We start from the raw sequence: 15,363 nt of genomic DNA, 5'->3' as shown, positions 1-15,363 counted from the left end.
AAAAATTAAACGATTGAGTTTCTCTTCCATTGTTTTGTAATTTCTCCCCCACAGCTCTTTTGGCATGAGGTGAAACATTTTTCTTGACTTTAATTTGTTGTTTCAAAAAAAATATTTAAGACTAGGGTGGATGATTTTTGTATCCTTAGGGACTAGCGAAGAAGAGGAAGAGGAAAGAAAGAAAGAAAGAAAGAAAGAAAGAAAGAAAGAAAGAAAGAAAGAAAGAAAGAAAGAAAGAAAGAAAGAAAGAAAGAAGAGTTGGTTTTTATATGCTGATTTTATCTTCCACTTAAGGAAAAATAAAATCAGCTTACAATCACCTTCCCCTCCCCTCCCCACAACAGATACCCTGTGAGGTAGGAGGGCTGAGAGAGCGTGACTAGCCCAAGGTCACCCAGCTGGCTTCAAGTGTAAGAATGGGGAAACAAATCCAGTTCATCAGATTAAGGTCTGCAGCTCATGTGGAGGAGTGAGGAATCAAACCCAGTTATCCAGATCAGAGTCCACCACTCCAAACCACCGCTCTTAACCACTACACTTCGCTACCAGCAATATGGGGACCAGTATGGTATATCAGATAAACCATTCCCTTCTCAGGGGGTATATATTATTATCTATAATAAAGCCAGCATTACTTAGAAGTCAAGTCGCTACAGATATGGGGCACATATTCTCAGGCAACTTTAGAGTATCACATAGACAACCCAAAGAGGCTGGTAACATCTCTGCTTTGTTTTCTTTAAAGTTTTCATAAGCTATTATTAAAATCTGGTAGGATTGTCAGGAGCCAAACCAAGACTACCAGTTGGCCATCTATGTTTTACATTTTTATCCTGCCCTTCTTCCAAAGCGTCTACTGGTTCTTCTCTCTCCCATTACATCCTAACAAGCCTGTGAAGGTGGGCAGACTGGGCAAGAGTGGCCGGCCCAAGGTCATCCAGCGAGCTTGACCTAAGAACATAAGAAAGGCTGTGCTGGCTCAGACCAAGGCCCATCGTCCAGCAGTTTCTTCACACAGTGGCCAATCAGGTGCCTCTAGGAAGCCCACAAAAAAGATGACTGCAGCAGCATCCTGGCTGTGTTCCACAGCACCTAATATAATTGGCATGCTCCTCTGATACTGGAGAGAATAGGTATGCATCATGACTAGTATCCATTTTGACTAGTAGCCATGAATACCCCTCTCCTCCATGAACATATCCATTCCCCTCTTAAAGCCTTCCAAGTGGTCAGCCATCACCACGTCCCAGGGCAGGGAGTTCCACAATTTAACACAGCAGAGTTGGAATTTGAACTCAGATCTCCCATATCCTAGTCCAATGCTATTATGCCATTCTGGCTCTTCCATTAATGGCTTTATGGTAGGAGTCATTCTGCTGCTTTGATCTGCTTGTTGGTTTTTAAAACTGCATGTCCGTTGCAGAATTTGCTGTAAATTTGAAAGGCAATTCAAATAGGTTTGCAAAAAAAGATTCATAACATGGCTGTAATTTCCTTAAATCTCGGTCAAGGCAGGCAATGTATGGCCCAGAAACAACATCAGGTCAAACTGAATCTTGCTAATGTTGCTGTAGGCGGCCTGCCATACTTCTAAATTCATCTTATTAACTTGCTCAATGTTTTATCTAAGAAGCTGTTTCCTACGGAAATGCCTTTGTTCCTTTCTGCTCTTGCAGAAAGCTTAGACAAATGGAGAAAAAGTGTCACAATTGTTAAAAAAAAAGTTCATTTCTCGTTTCTTTGCCAGCATATACCACAAAGTCACAACATATGTATTAACCGGAAAATCCTCTGCAAAATCATGTAGCCCTTCTTCCGCTACCCCTTTAAAGATGCTTGTTGTGCAGAACAGCTAAGCCATGTTAGTACAACACCATGGAGGGGGGAAAAGGCCAAAGTTGCATTGTTAATTACTGCTGATATCACCTATGTTTTCTTCACACTTTGTGACAGTAGAGACAGTTCTTTCAAAGCACCTGTTCAAGATCCATTATAAGTGTGAAAAGAAACGATCATGCACACAGGTGCGCATGCCCAGCTGCCAAGACTGTATCTCACGTGAATAAGAACTTGTTTATTGCTTTTAATCCAGAGCTGTTTGCACACACCGTGATCTTTTTCAGTGTAAAAAAATTCTGTAAGAGACACTTCCTATAGGTAAGACCAAGAAGGGCCCGTTATGCATATGGTCCGGTTCTACTGACCAGACCCATAAGTTATAGCTGATGATGGCAGAACGGAAACTTGTCATCCTTTCTAATTAAATCCTAGGGTAAAAAAAGCTGCAAATTAAGTTTTTTTAAAATAAAATATCTATTTTATTGAGCTATCACTACTAATGAACAATACGAATGATCTTAACCTATTCTAGCCAGCTGTTTGGCGTGTTTTATTATTCTAAGATGCCAATAAAGGTATTGTATTTGTATTTTACTGATATTATAGATACAAACACACACATATAAAAAGTTGTTACGTTTCTGGATTTCCTTTGCTGCAGCTGCCTGTTTGGAAGCCCTTCTGGGTAATTCAATTCTGCTAATGGAAATTAGTTCCTTTCCCATAATGTATTGATTCAAGGTTCTTGGTGTTTAAAGTGAAAGATGAATTTCACGTGTGAGAAGTTTTATGCATGTATCTTTCTCTGGGCTATCGGATTTCGGTGCACTTCAGTCCTGCCATATGTGCGAACAAGAGACAGCTGTTCGCTATAGACAAAAACCTAAGGATTCCTTTTCCACAGATGGAAAGCGCTAAAGCCTCTGCTCTCTGTTCCCTTGCTGTATCACAACAAGTCAATTCACCAAGACAAGAGTGTATGTGTATACGGTGGATCCTTTTACTTCCAACCAGAAACATTTAAAGTCCATCCCATAAATACCTCTTGCTAGGGATAAGCCCCTCAGCAGTGCCATCCACACGGTAGCAACTGTTATCCCCTAATAGCTTGAATGGATCACAGTGATCAGGTGATCAGTTACCATACTTCATTACTTCAACCAGACATATGTAAGCCTATCCCACATGTTGGCTATCAGACAAAATTAACTGTTAACCGTCAAGGTGATAAAACTGATAGGGCCCTAGCTCTCAAATCAAAGACAATAAAAAAAAAAAAACAGTTCCAAGATCAAAATGTTGGCCTCTGAAGCAGATATTAATCTTACACACACACAAACACACACACACATATATAAAAACAGTGCACTGGATACAAGATTAAGAAGTGCACACATACTCCTCATAATATTCTATAGAGTTTTGCCATATAGATATTTCACAATGCATGGGTTAAGTCTTAAGTGGCTGACAAATCAGAAGACAGGTTCTGTTTAAAGCGGTTAACACACAGTAATCCAACAAGACTTTGTATGGACAAGATACATACCCATCATTGTGTCAACAAATCTTTAGTTTTCTGAAGATCTACATATTTAGAGACTGAACCTTCATCATAATGCCAGTAAAGCAGATATTAATCTTGTTCACATCTTAAAACAGATTTTAGACTTATTGGTGGTGGTATCTTACCTTAACCTGGACGAAGCTCAGCCTAAGAAGCCTTGCTCCAATTTCCAACTCCTTCCTCCAGCAGAAGAGTCCTTAAGATGGAGGAAGGCTCCGTAGGCTGCTGGAAGGCATCCAACCACTTAGTGGAGTGATAGGATACAGGCTGCTATTAGTTTGGGTTGGTCTGTACTCCCCTTTCAATGCCTAGGCCTCCAGTCAGCCTCAGATTGATCCCCCAACATTTATTCAAATGGGTATTGATCTATTTCATTTACATCCTACCTTTTTCTCTGGTGGCTCACATCAGGAGTGTCAAACTCAATTGTTCTGAGGGCTGGATATGACATAAATGTCACTTGGTCGGGCCGGGCCATACCTCGCCACCCCAGATTGAGAATGGGAGGGGGTGGCTGCCTTGGCTAGCTCACGGGCCGGATAAGAGCTCTCAAGGGGTCAGACACTATGTTTGACACCACTGGCTTACATTTTCTCCTCCCCTTCACTTTATTTTGACAAATTCCTGTGAGGTAGGTCAGACTGACATAGTGTCAGCAAGCTTCCAAGGCAGGGAAGGCATTCAAATGTGGGTCTCCCAGATCCTAGTCCAACACTAACACATATATCCAAATGTGTACACTCACTCAGTACTCAATTACAATGAAGTTAGCTTCACAGTTGTGTTCACCAGTGCCCATACTGTTAAAGGTAAAGGTCCCCTATGCAAGCACCGGGTCATTCCTGACCCATGGGGTGACGTCACATCCCGATGTTTACTAGGCAGACTGTGTTTACAGGGTGGTTTGCCAGTGCCTTCCCCAGTCATCTTCCCTTTACCCCCAGCAAGCTGGGTCCTCATTTTATCGACCTCGGAAGGATGGAAGGCTGAGTCGGATACCTGAAACCGACTCCCGTCGGGATCGAACTCAGGTCGTGGGCAGAGCTTGGACTGCAGTACTGCACCTTACCACTCTGCGCCACGGGGCTCCCATACTGTTACTATACCTTTAAATAATATCTCAGGCTTGGTTCACACACACAGCAGAATGATGTGGAATTGAACTGAGGTGATATAACGGAGTGCACTACTTTAGACTGCAGGTGGTGGATTCCAGCACTGAATGCTCCTTTCCTTAAATCCATGCACACAAGATTCTACCCATTTTCTCTTAAACGGATGGCTTTTTATTTGTAGGGAGCTTTTTAAACAGAAAATGCAACCCTCCATTAGAAGTCTGGAGTGACAAGAGTCCATTCTAGCGCCTCAGTTTTCTGTCATGTCCTCCTTCTGCATATGTGAACTAGGCCAAAGTGCAAAATATTGTCGAAGGCTTTCACGGTCAGAGTTCATTGGTTCTTGTAGGTTATCCGGGCTGTGTAACCGTGGTCTTGGAATTTTCTTTCCTGACGTTTCGCCAGCAACTGTGGCAGGCATCTTCAGAATAGTAACACTGAAGGACAGTGTCTCTCAGTGTCAAGTGTGTAGGAAGAGTAACATATAGTCAGAAAGAGGTTGGGTTTGAGCTGAGTACTGTCCTGCAAAAGTAATGTGCTAATCATTGTCCTGTAAGTATCAAGATAATGTGCATTTTTTCTTCTTCCTAGCGGCGGCATATGAAGAGGAAGGCCTTGTTGTTGACCCGCTTCTTCTCTCAACAATTCGTATTACCCTTTCCCCACAACTGGCCGTACACATTGCTTTTGAAACAAAGTTCTTTTAGCCTTCAGTGTTCTTGAAGGTAGAGGGGGAAAAAGGGAACCTTGCCACTTAAGAGGCATTTATATTGCTATTTATATTGTTAAAAACGATGGCCTGATGCGTCCTGAGCGGAGGCCTCTCCTACCCCCAAATTTCCCGTGATACGAAGCACAGCTCTGCTGCCACAGTCTAAGACTGCAACTAATCCAAACCAGCTGTGTGGGAGAAGCTCCGGGAAAAGGGGGACAGCTAAATTTTCTATGGAGGTTTTAGTTTTATGAAGCTAAAGCGTCTCAGTGACAATTTGCCAAACAGACCCTCTGTCACTTCCCAAGGCATTAGATGTATCTAATGTTTATTACTCACAGCATCACATTTACGTTTCTTGAGGAAGAGCTGAAATGATGCCACTAAGACACATAAAACAAATTTCAGAGACAAAACTATCAAGGGGATGGGCATGTAGAAACACCAAAAGGCGTGCCGGAAAACCATCCAATCATCACCGCTAATGTACTACTAATGCAACGCTAGTGTACATTATTCAGCACGTACGAGTCAATTTGTCAAAGTAGGGCGCACAAGAATATGAAGCCTATTTTGATGGGTGGATGTTTCTTGGATTGGGATCTTATCCTCGACATCCACCTGCCATTATGTTTGTTAAAAGTGAGAGAAAAACTGAAAAAGGCCCTTACACCAGAGTTCACCAAGAGCTTTTCAAGATTGCCTTGACCAGCTAATGTACTGAATACGGCAAGGGACATCTGCTAATACCTGATATCAACAAAAAATGGCAGGGGCAGAAATCTATGCCTGCTGACACATTTTTTAAAATTGCATTATCATCCCACCTCTTATACAAGAAATCACAGGGAGGCGCACATCATTGTCCCCAATTCCGTTTCATCACAACAATCCTGTAAGGCAGGTTAGGTTGTATGAGGGCAACTGGTTCATGGTTACCCAGAAGGCTTCGCGGCTGAGAAAGAACTTGAACATGTAGCTCCCCAACCTGATTCTGGAACCCTCTATTCTGCTGTGTGGGTCATTTCCCTTAAAATACCTCTTTCAAAAAGGAAAACTGCAAAATCTTAATGCTGAAAGAAACCACAGAGCATCATTCCCCTCTCAGCCACACATCAGCCCCAACTCAGATCACCAGTCATAGTGGGCTGTAATCAGAAAACAGATCAAATGGGCTCAGGTGACTCAAGTAAGCAAGCCACACCATATGCTACAGAGCAAATCACAAAAACCAAGGTGACGTGCGTTTTTTTACTGGCTGCCGAGGCAAATTAATACAAAACTTTGAAGTAAGTTCCAAATGGGTTGTGGAATTTGGGGGGTATGGGGAATACTACAGCTTTCACAGATGTTCTGGTCTGTCACATCCAAATATTTTGCTCGGAGGTCAAAAAGGCCAATCGGAATAAGGCAACCAGGCCCTACAAAGCATCGCTGAAGCCATGCATGGGAAAAACTATTTTGTTTAAGTGGGTTATTAAAACCTAAGCCAACTTTTCTCTTTAAAAAAATAAGCCCTGCCCACCCTCTCAGGTGCACTAAGTGTGGGAAAGTTCTAAGAGCGCATTCCTCAGAGGCAGCTAAGGAAGGAAGGGCCTGATCATCCTTCCCAGAGCTTTCACCAGTACTTTGGAAAGGTAAATAAACCCCAAAGATGAAGAGCTTAAAAAAAAAAAAAGAACACCCCCTCCCCCCCCCCCTTTCCTTTCTTGAAACACTAAGAGAAACTTGTTTTTGCTCAGAAAAGGAGCTGTGAGTCTCCGGATAGTTGTTCGCAGCTTAAAAGGGGCTGCCTTGACTATAAGGACCAGCGCAACAACATTCAATGAGAGCTTATAATTCCTTTGGGAGAGACAAAATGGACACAAAAAGCTACTTGTAGGTAGAGAGCGCTTTTAAATACAATTCACATTTAACTAGCGCTGTTTTAAGGTATTGCTGAGCATGTAGCAGTTTCAAACTACTAACACTAAACACAGAAGTGGTTTGGGATACACAAAGCAGACACCTCAATCCAAAATGGATGGGATGGGCGGGGAAAGAAATGTTTACATTCTAGGTTACTGAAGATAAGATTTTGCAACAAAAACGTCCTGATGGGTGCATTTTTTCAAAACAACTAGGAAATCCAGACATTGCTTGGGTCAAACAGAGGGTGTGGGTAACATATAAAAGTTGGCTATAGCTGAAAAGGAAGGCACGTTTACATTGGTGAATTAAAAACTACCAGGTACAACAACAGCTAATTCCTCTGTAACACATTTCAGTGAATGGCCAGTTCTGCCATCATCTCCTCCAGTTCTGCAGACGAGTAGACCACCTTAGAGCATCAATACATTATTAAACATTCAACAATACAACAGGGGAAAAAAACAGTTCAGTGTAATATATCAAAAGCCAATGATAACCCTGTTCACATACCTGCACATAGTGGTTGCTACTATGCTTCTAGCACAATATGTCCTAACTGTATACTGGGCCACACATTTGTGCCGTCAGACAGCCTGAAAAATTCAGCCCCAGGATGCATCAGCTACTCTATATACCCTGTAGTACAGCACTATGCACCACTGATTCTCTGGGCCAATATAGAGGCAGCTGACATGGCACATAAAAAGGGGACCTGAACTACAGCTGCATACAATCAAACACACACCAAAGAATCATACGAACACCAAAAATAAGATGGCTGTTCATTTTATTCACTGACTTAAGGTGCCTCAATACTGCTATGCAGTATTTGTGACACTTAAATCTTCATGACTATATAGCACCCCCTCATGAAAGTGTTACGCGGACTGGCCATCAGAGTTTTCAGTGATGAAGACTGTGGAAGTGAGGAGGAAAGGTTGAACTTTGGGCAGCAGCAAATCTGGCATTGAACTGTGAAGTTTTTATTTGAGTGTACAGCTTCATCTTTCAAGAGACTCACTCAGAGCTATAATACTATTTATTGCTGTATTACAGTACTACAAGTAGGGCCCCGCGAAACTCATGTGTGTGGGGGGGAATCCCATCGTGGCTCCAGGCCTCCCCCCTCCAGCCCTCTGCTCTCTTGCTATCTCACCCAGTGCTGCTTCAGGCGAGTGCGGCAAGGCCTCCTCCTTCCCACCCACCCCAGCCCTGAACCGGTGGCCGATACGGCTGGGCTCGGCTCTCTGTAGCGGGTGAAGATTTTTTTAAAATTGGGGGGAGCGATTTAACCCCCACACAGGTTTTGTTTAATGTTCAGGTTTTTCTACAAGTCTGCAGAAAAACCTGTTGGGGTTGAGCATGCCCCCTATCTGAAAATTTAAGTATCCGCTGGCAAGGGGCACACTTGAAAATTAGATGTATAGATAATGAAAGTGGCCGTTATGACAGCCACTGTGGTGCAGTGGTTAGAGTGTCTGGGAGACCCAAGCTCAAATACCTAATCTATCATGGAAGTTTTTTGGGTGGCCCTCGGCCAGTCATTCTCTCTCAGCATAACCTACCTCACACGGTTGTTGTGAGGATAAAAGAGAGGAAAGGAGAATGAGATAAGCCTCTTTGGGTGCCCACTGGGGAGAAAGGCAGCATATAAATGAATAAATAAATGATACGCCAAGCTGAGTTTTTTACTGGAAGTCATAACATGCAGTATCTAACAAACATAGAATCATAGAATAGAATCAATGAATCATAGAGTTGGAAGAGACCACCAGGGTCATCTAGTCCAACCCCCTGCACAATGAAGGAAATTCACAACTACCTTTTCCCCCCACAACCCTAGTGACCCCTACTCCATGCCCAGATGATGGCCAAGGTGCCCTCCCTCTCATGATCTGCCTAAGGTCATAATCTGCCTAAGGTCACATGAATTGCCTAAGGTCACATCTTACACTTCATTAGCTTTTGGCATTTTCCCAATATTTTCGGGTGATATGTCACATATAAATATATCAGGATGGGTAGCCATGTTAGTCTGTCAATAGCAGCAGAAAAGAGCCAGAGTCCAGTAGCACCTTAAGGGCTAACAAAATTTCTGGCAGGGTATGAGTTTTCGTCAGCCTGAGCTGTGGCTCACGAAAACTCATACCCTGCCAGAAATTTTGTTAGTCTTTAAGGTGCTACTGGACTCTGGCTCTTTTCTACTATAAATATATCAGTGAAGGATTCCCTGATACAACTCAACAGTCCAGAAGTCCCCAAGCCAAGGGGGAAGGAATGAAACCACAGTTACAATAATGTTCAGAAATCCTCTTTGCAAGAGCCCAACAAGGAAAAAAAAATCATTTTTCTGAATATCAGGATAGAACTGTGCCTTGAATTTTAGTGCCAGAAAAGTCCCAGGTAGCAAAACCTTGGAAAACACTGTTCTAGCAACCTCTCCCTGGTATCACATGTGATAGAAGTGATGCATCCATATTTTCAATGCATATAAACTAAAAGAATAACTACAGAATTAAAGTTAAAAAAATTCAGAGCTGTAGGCAATGGTACCGACCGTGCATTTGGTAGGTGTAGGGAGCCTGTGCAGATGTTGCTGAGCTGAAGCTAGACCCATAGCTAAGGAACCCACTTTGCCCCGGTGAATGACTCAGGCTGTCTTCTGTTTTAATGCCTTTGGAGAAGAGAGAGGAAAACATCAGTTCTCAGAAGTGGCTAATAATATACAAAATATCGCTTAACGACATTTCTACATTCGTAATCCTGAATTGTCAAAAGTAAAACAATTTTGTCACTTAGTTTTTTATATTTGCATCCTGTCCTTCCTCAAAGGAGGAGGAGGAGGAGTTGGTTTATATATGCCGACTTTCTCTACCACCTAAGGAAGAATCAAACTGGCTTACAATCACCTTCCCTTCCCCACAACAGACACCCTGTGAGGTAGGTGAGGCTGAGAGAGTGTGACTAGCCCAAGGTCACCCTGTTGGCTTCATGTGTAGGAGTGGGGAAACAAATCCAGTTCACCAGATTAGCATCTGCCACTCATGTGGAGGAGTGGGGAATCAAACCCGGTTCTCCAGATCAGAGTCCACTGCTCCAAATTACTGTTCTTAACCACTACACCACACTGGCAAAGGAAATGAAGACACCATTGACATTTAAACATTTTAGGCTACATCAGCTTTTGACGTTTTAGAATACTTTGGAATGGGCAGCAACATCAGCACAGTAATTTTACAACAACCTTAGAAAGTAAGGTAGGCAGTGAAAGAAAGAAAAAATAGCCCTAGTGGGCTTCATGGATGAGCAGGAATTTGAACCCAGGCCCTCTCTGCTACATTACACTGGCACAGATTTGGAAGGTTGTGATTCTCTAACCGCTTCCATGTATATTTGCACAACATTTATAGGACACAGATAAAGCACTCCTAAGTGCTGATGACAAAGTAAAATAAATAGATTAACAATTACTTCCTGCAATGAGCAAATCACTTCTAGTCTCTGTTGAGCCCGACCATGATTGTACCAAATCAGCACATGAATTCCAGCTTCATGTTGGAACTTCCCTCTGCTGAAAGGGGATTATGAAATCCCAGTCTAATGTGTTGTCACAATCTGAACGGCTTCCTCACTTCCTCGATTTGCTCACTGGGATCGAATCTCCATGAAATTTTTGATCAGCTGTGTGACCGAGTTAAAAGCCAGGCTCTTTAAGGGACTGTCTCATTTGCAAGAGCCCAGAGATGCATCTTTCTGGGCGCTGCACATTTGATCCGGTCACCTGAAGTACCATCCAAGAGTCCTGATTAGAGTATCCCCCCCCCCTCTGGAGTCTGAAGTCCCTATGGGAAATGAAAGGTTAAGAAAGGGAGAGGGAGGCAAGAGAAAACCATTATGATCCCACTCTCAGGGTCTTGTTCAGTTGAAATCTGCGAACTTCAACAGAAGGTTTTCAAACTGAATCCCAAGAGCATAAGAGAAGAAGAGCTTGTTTTTATATGCCAACTTTCTCTACTACTTAAGAAAGAATCAATTTGGCTTACAATTACCTTCCCTCCCCCTCCCCCACAACAGACACCCTGTGAGGTAGGTGGGGCTGAGAGAGTGTGACTAGCCCAAGGTCACCTAGCTGGCTTCATGTGTAGGAGTGGGGAAACAAATCCAGTTCACCAGATTAGCCTCTGCTGCTCATGTGGAGGAGTGGGGAACCAAACCCGGTTCTCCAGATCAGACTCCACCACTCCTAACCACCGCTCTTAACCACTACACCAAGCTGGCTCTTGGTGCGAATGAACCCTGAACGGCAGAACGGCAGGAATCTGCTAATCTCTAGTGAGGATCATCAACAAGGATAGATCACGCTGCAAAAACAAGAAGCAAGAATACCCTGGATCCACTGATCTTGGGATGTTGCTCCATTGTAATAATTTGCTTGCTAGATTTCTCTTGTCTGAACTACAAAATCCAGGAAGTGAATGATTACAATATTACAATATCCTACCATAGGTTAATGCTCTGAATCTGCTGATATCAGAGTCAGGCCTCTCCAGACGTAGCAGACAATGTTCAATGCTAAAAATACAGCATGAACAATGAACAATAGTTGTGATAACTACAGAGAGGCAGACATCTGTAGACTTCACTGAGGCCAAGTAAAACAGCATCAAGGACATTCATGAAATTCAGTTCACCAGCTTCAGATTTTATCAGTTCCATACCCCCTTTTTTTGGCTGAAGGCTGTGATAACTGCAAACAGTACTTTGATATACTTGAGAAACCCCTTCAACAGAGGGAATTTATTCTCGCCAGGCTGAATGCCCTCCCTTCGGCGGTACTAAATAGCAGGTTTTAAAATATTCCTCTTGAGAAAAGATTATGTGTATGTGGCTTGAGTCAACACGATACGCTACAGCATATAACCATAAATTGTCACTTGCATGAAGGTCCTCGTAAAAAAGCAATTCTACCCTTGATTGATAAAATGAAATCTGTTTTTGTTGAATGATACTATTCCTGAAGTCACTTTAAAGGTAGCGGAATTTTTGATGGATGCTGTCAATATAAGAACTAAAGTCTAAACCATATTTAAATAAAAAATATATGGATCGTGAATTTTGTGTACTGCTTACGTCATATTTCTGAGTATATGCCAATAAAGGTTGACTGATTGATTGATAACTGCAAACTCAACTAGAAGTAAATCCTTTTTGCAATCAATAGGATACTAAAATAGTTGTGACTGGACTGTGAGTATAGTGACATAAATGTCAAGATAATACATATTTATGATATCTGGGTGTCTGTAATTATAAGGTATCATAGCAATTTTATGTTGTTGCTTTCTCCCATCTCCTACCACAGTTAGTTGACAGTTACAAGGAATTGATGAGGATACACACGCCCCCTCCAAGCTTTGGAGGGGGGGGTGATTGTTTAATTTATTTATTTGATTTTTATCCCACTCTTTCGGGACCAGACTCCGGCTCAAGGCAGCTGACAGCATTTAAAATATAAAATTAAATTGAATACCCTATACAAATGCATAGCTTAACATTTAAATTCCTAACCAATATAAAATACAAGACAGCACCCCCATGAGACTACCAGAGAACTGGGTCCAGATAACTTGTGCAAGTAATTGCCCCAGGCTGCCGGTTCAGCTCCTCTTCCTGTTTAGGGAAGATGGCATGAATTGAGTATTTGCCCAGAGCACCAAGATCTCACCAGATGTTACTGCGTTATGCATACCGAACACAAGCCTCTGCTTCAGCTTAGAAACAGGATAGATTTTCCACTGGTGACAGCCCAAAGTGACTGCTTAAAGTTAACAGTAAAACTGCCCTCCACAGGAGTGATGGGAGCAGAGATGACTTTGGATTTCCACAACCATTTAAAAAGTTGAAAGAGAACTGAGTCGAACGCCCAGGGGCAGATTACCCAAAGGATAAGGTCCCATTCCGCTGGCAAGCCAGTTTGTTTAAACAAGAATGAGTGATTATGTGCTATTATGCTGGACTCCATTGTTGCAGCTTGGGTTGGACTTTTGTGGGTGTATGGCTAAGAGAAGCTGCTTTTCATAACATGACATTTGTATTTTGATTACGATCCGGCAACATGCATGCAAACGCTCAAACAGTTGCAGCCCTGACCACGATTAATCTTCAGTGACAAGCTCTTTCTAGAAGCCTGTTGTCAGACAGAGAAATAACTTGGCACCAAATTAATTTCCGCACAGTTCTCCGTTTTGTCTAGGAATTGGGGATAGTTTTATTTTTTGTGCCAGAAGAAAAAAAAAATACTTCATTGTTCTTGGTTGCCTGCCAGGTGGGATTTTTCAAAATGAACAGTATCATATGCATTACTGAGGGGGTGGGGTGGGGGAGACAATTTTTTTTTGTTTAATAAAAAGGAAATAGGTAAATCCACAGCATTTATGAACAGCACATGGGCCTGATTTGTGCAAGCCCTAAAGACCTCAGCCAGTGGCCAATGGTGGCGTTCTTCCCTGCTGTTAAAGAGGACAACCTTTCAGCATTTTTTGGCATATACCCAGCTGTTGTGTGTGTGTGTGTTAAGTGCTGTCAAGTCGCTTCCTAGTCATGGTGACCCTATAAATCAATGTCCTCCAAAATGTCCTATCCTTAGCAGCCTTCCTCAGATCTTGCAAACTGAGGGCCGTGGCTTCCTTGAGTCAATCCATCTCCTGTTGGGTCTTAATCTTTTCCACTGCCTTCAACTTTTCCTAGCATGGTTGTCTTTTCCAGTGACTCTTGTCTTCTTATAATGTGACCAAAATACGATAGCCTCAGTTTAGCCATTTTAGCTTCTAGGGTCAGTTCAGGCTTGATTTGATCTATAGCCCACTGATTTGTTTTTTTGGCAGTCCACAGTATCCGTAACACTCTCCTCCAACACCACAATTCAAAGAAATCTACTTTCTTCCTGAACACTTGCATAAAAGCCAGCGTGGTGTAGTGGTTAAGAGCGGTGGTTTGGAGCAGTGGACTCTGATCTGGAGAACTGGGTATGATTCCCCACTCCTCCACATGAGCACCAGAGGCTAATCTGGTGAACTGGATTCCCCACCCCCCACTCCTACACATGAAGCCAGCAGGGTGACCTTGGGCTAGTGACACTTTCTCAGCCTCATCTACCTCACAGGGTGTCTGTTGTGGGGAAATCTAATAAACAAACAAATAAACCAGCGTGGTGTAGTGGTTAAGAATGGTGGTTTGGAGTGGTGGAATCTGATCCGGAGAACCGGGTTTGATTCCCCACTCCTCCACTTGAGCGGCGGAGGCTAATCTGGTGAACTGGATTTGTTTCCCTGCTCCTACACACGAAGCCAGCTGGGTGACCTTGGGCTAGTCACACTCTCTCAGCCCCACCTGCCTCACAGGGTGTCTGTTGCGGGGAGGGGAAGGGAAGGTGATTGTAAGCCGGTTTGAGTCTCCCTTAAGTGGTAGAGAAAGTCGGCATATAAAAAACAACTCTTCTTCTCCTAAAAACTTTCAGTTTCCTCCTCATCAGCAGCTATTAGGACACACAAATAGAAATCCCCCCCAAACCCCCCCCCCAAATTTAAACATTTCTCTGTTTGTACTGATAGAGGTCAGTGTTGTAAAAATAGGCCTTTTCCACAGAGACTGAAGACAGAAAAATTCATAAACTCATTTTATGGTAATCCACCGAGTACACATGTTTGTTGATGCAATCAAGCAACAGTTAATAGGATAGGTGTGCTCCAGAAGTTCTTGAAGTTAGGCATGGTGATTGTAAAGTGACATTAAGAACCAGTGTGATGTAGTGGGTAGAGTTTCTGACTAGGATCTGGAAGGCCCAGGTTCAAATCCCCATTCTGCCACAGAAGCTCACTGGGTGACCTTGGGCCAGTCACACACACTCGGTCTAACCAACCTCACAGGGTTGTAGTGAGGATAAAATCGAGGAGAGGCGAATGAGGTAAAAACCTTTTTGGTCCCCACTGGGGAGAAAAGTGGGATATAAATGAAGTAAACGAACACAAACATTAAAGCATTCTTCAAATTAATTCTAAGGGGAATGCTAAAAGGATATAATAGTCTGGCAAGCAGTTGTGTGACCACCATATTTTAAAAGAGCAAGAGGAGTTGCTGGGGCCTAAAACTAGCCCTTTGGATGTCCTCACCAATGACATTTAACAATTACACAGACATTTACTGTAGCTGACAATCATATT

The 15,363-nt window shown here is 42.8% G+C and overlaps 1 protein-coding gene across 1 annotated transcript in view; it reads right to left on the bottom strand.

The window, feature by feature from the left end:
• EYA2 (EYA transcriptional coactivator and phosphatase 2) overlaps positions 1–15,363 on the bottom strand; it is a 100,103-nt gene that overhangs the window by 69,806 nt on the left and 14,934 nt on the right. The window contains exon 4 of the mRNA XM_056867454.1: positions 9,702–9,818. Coding sequence (XP_056723432.1) covers positions 9,702–9,818 — 117 coding nt within the window. The remainder of the gene's footprint in view (positions 1–9,701; positions 9,819–15,363) is intronic.

The sequence above is a fragment of the Euleptes europaea genome, chromosome 2 (genome assembly GCF_029931775.1).
Source record: "Euleptes europaea isolate rEulEur1 chromosome 2, rEulEur1.hap1, whole genome shotgun sequence".
Taxonomy (NCBI): Eukaryota; Metazoa; Chordata; class Lepidosauria; order Squamata; family Sphaerodactylidae; genus Euleptes; species Euleptes europaea.
The sequence above is the reverse complement of the archived record's forward strand: the minus strand, read 5'-3'. Positions and strand labels throughout refer to the sequence as shown.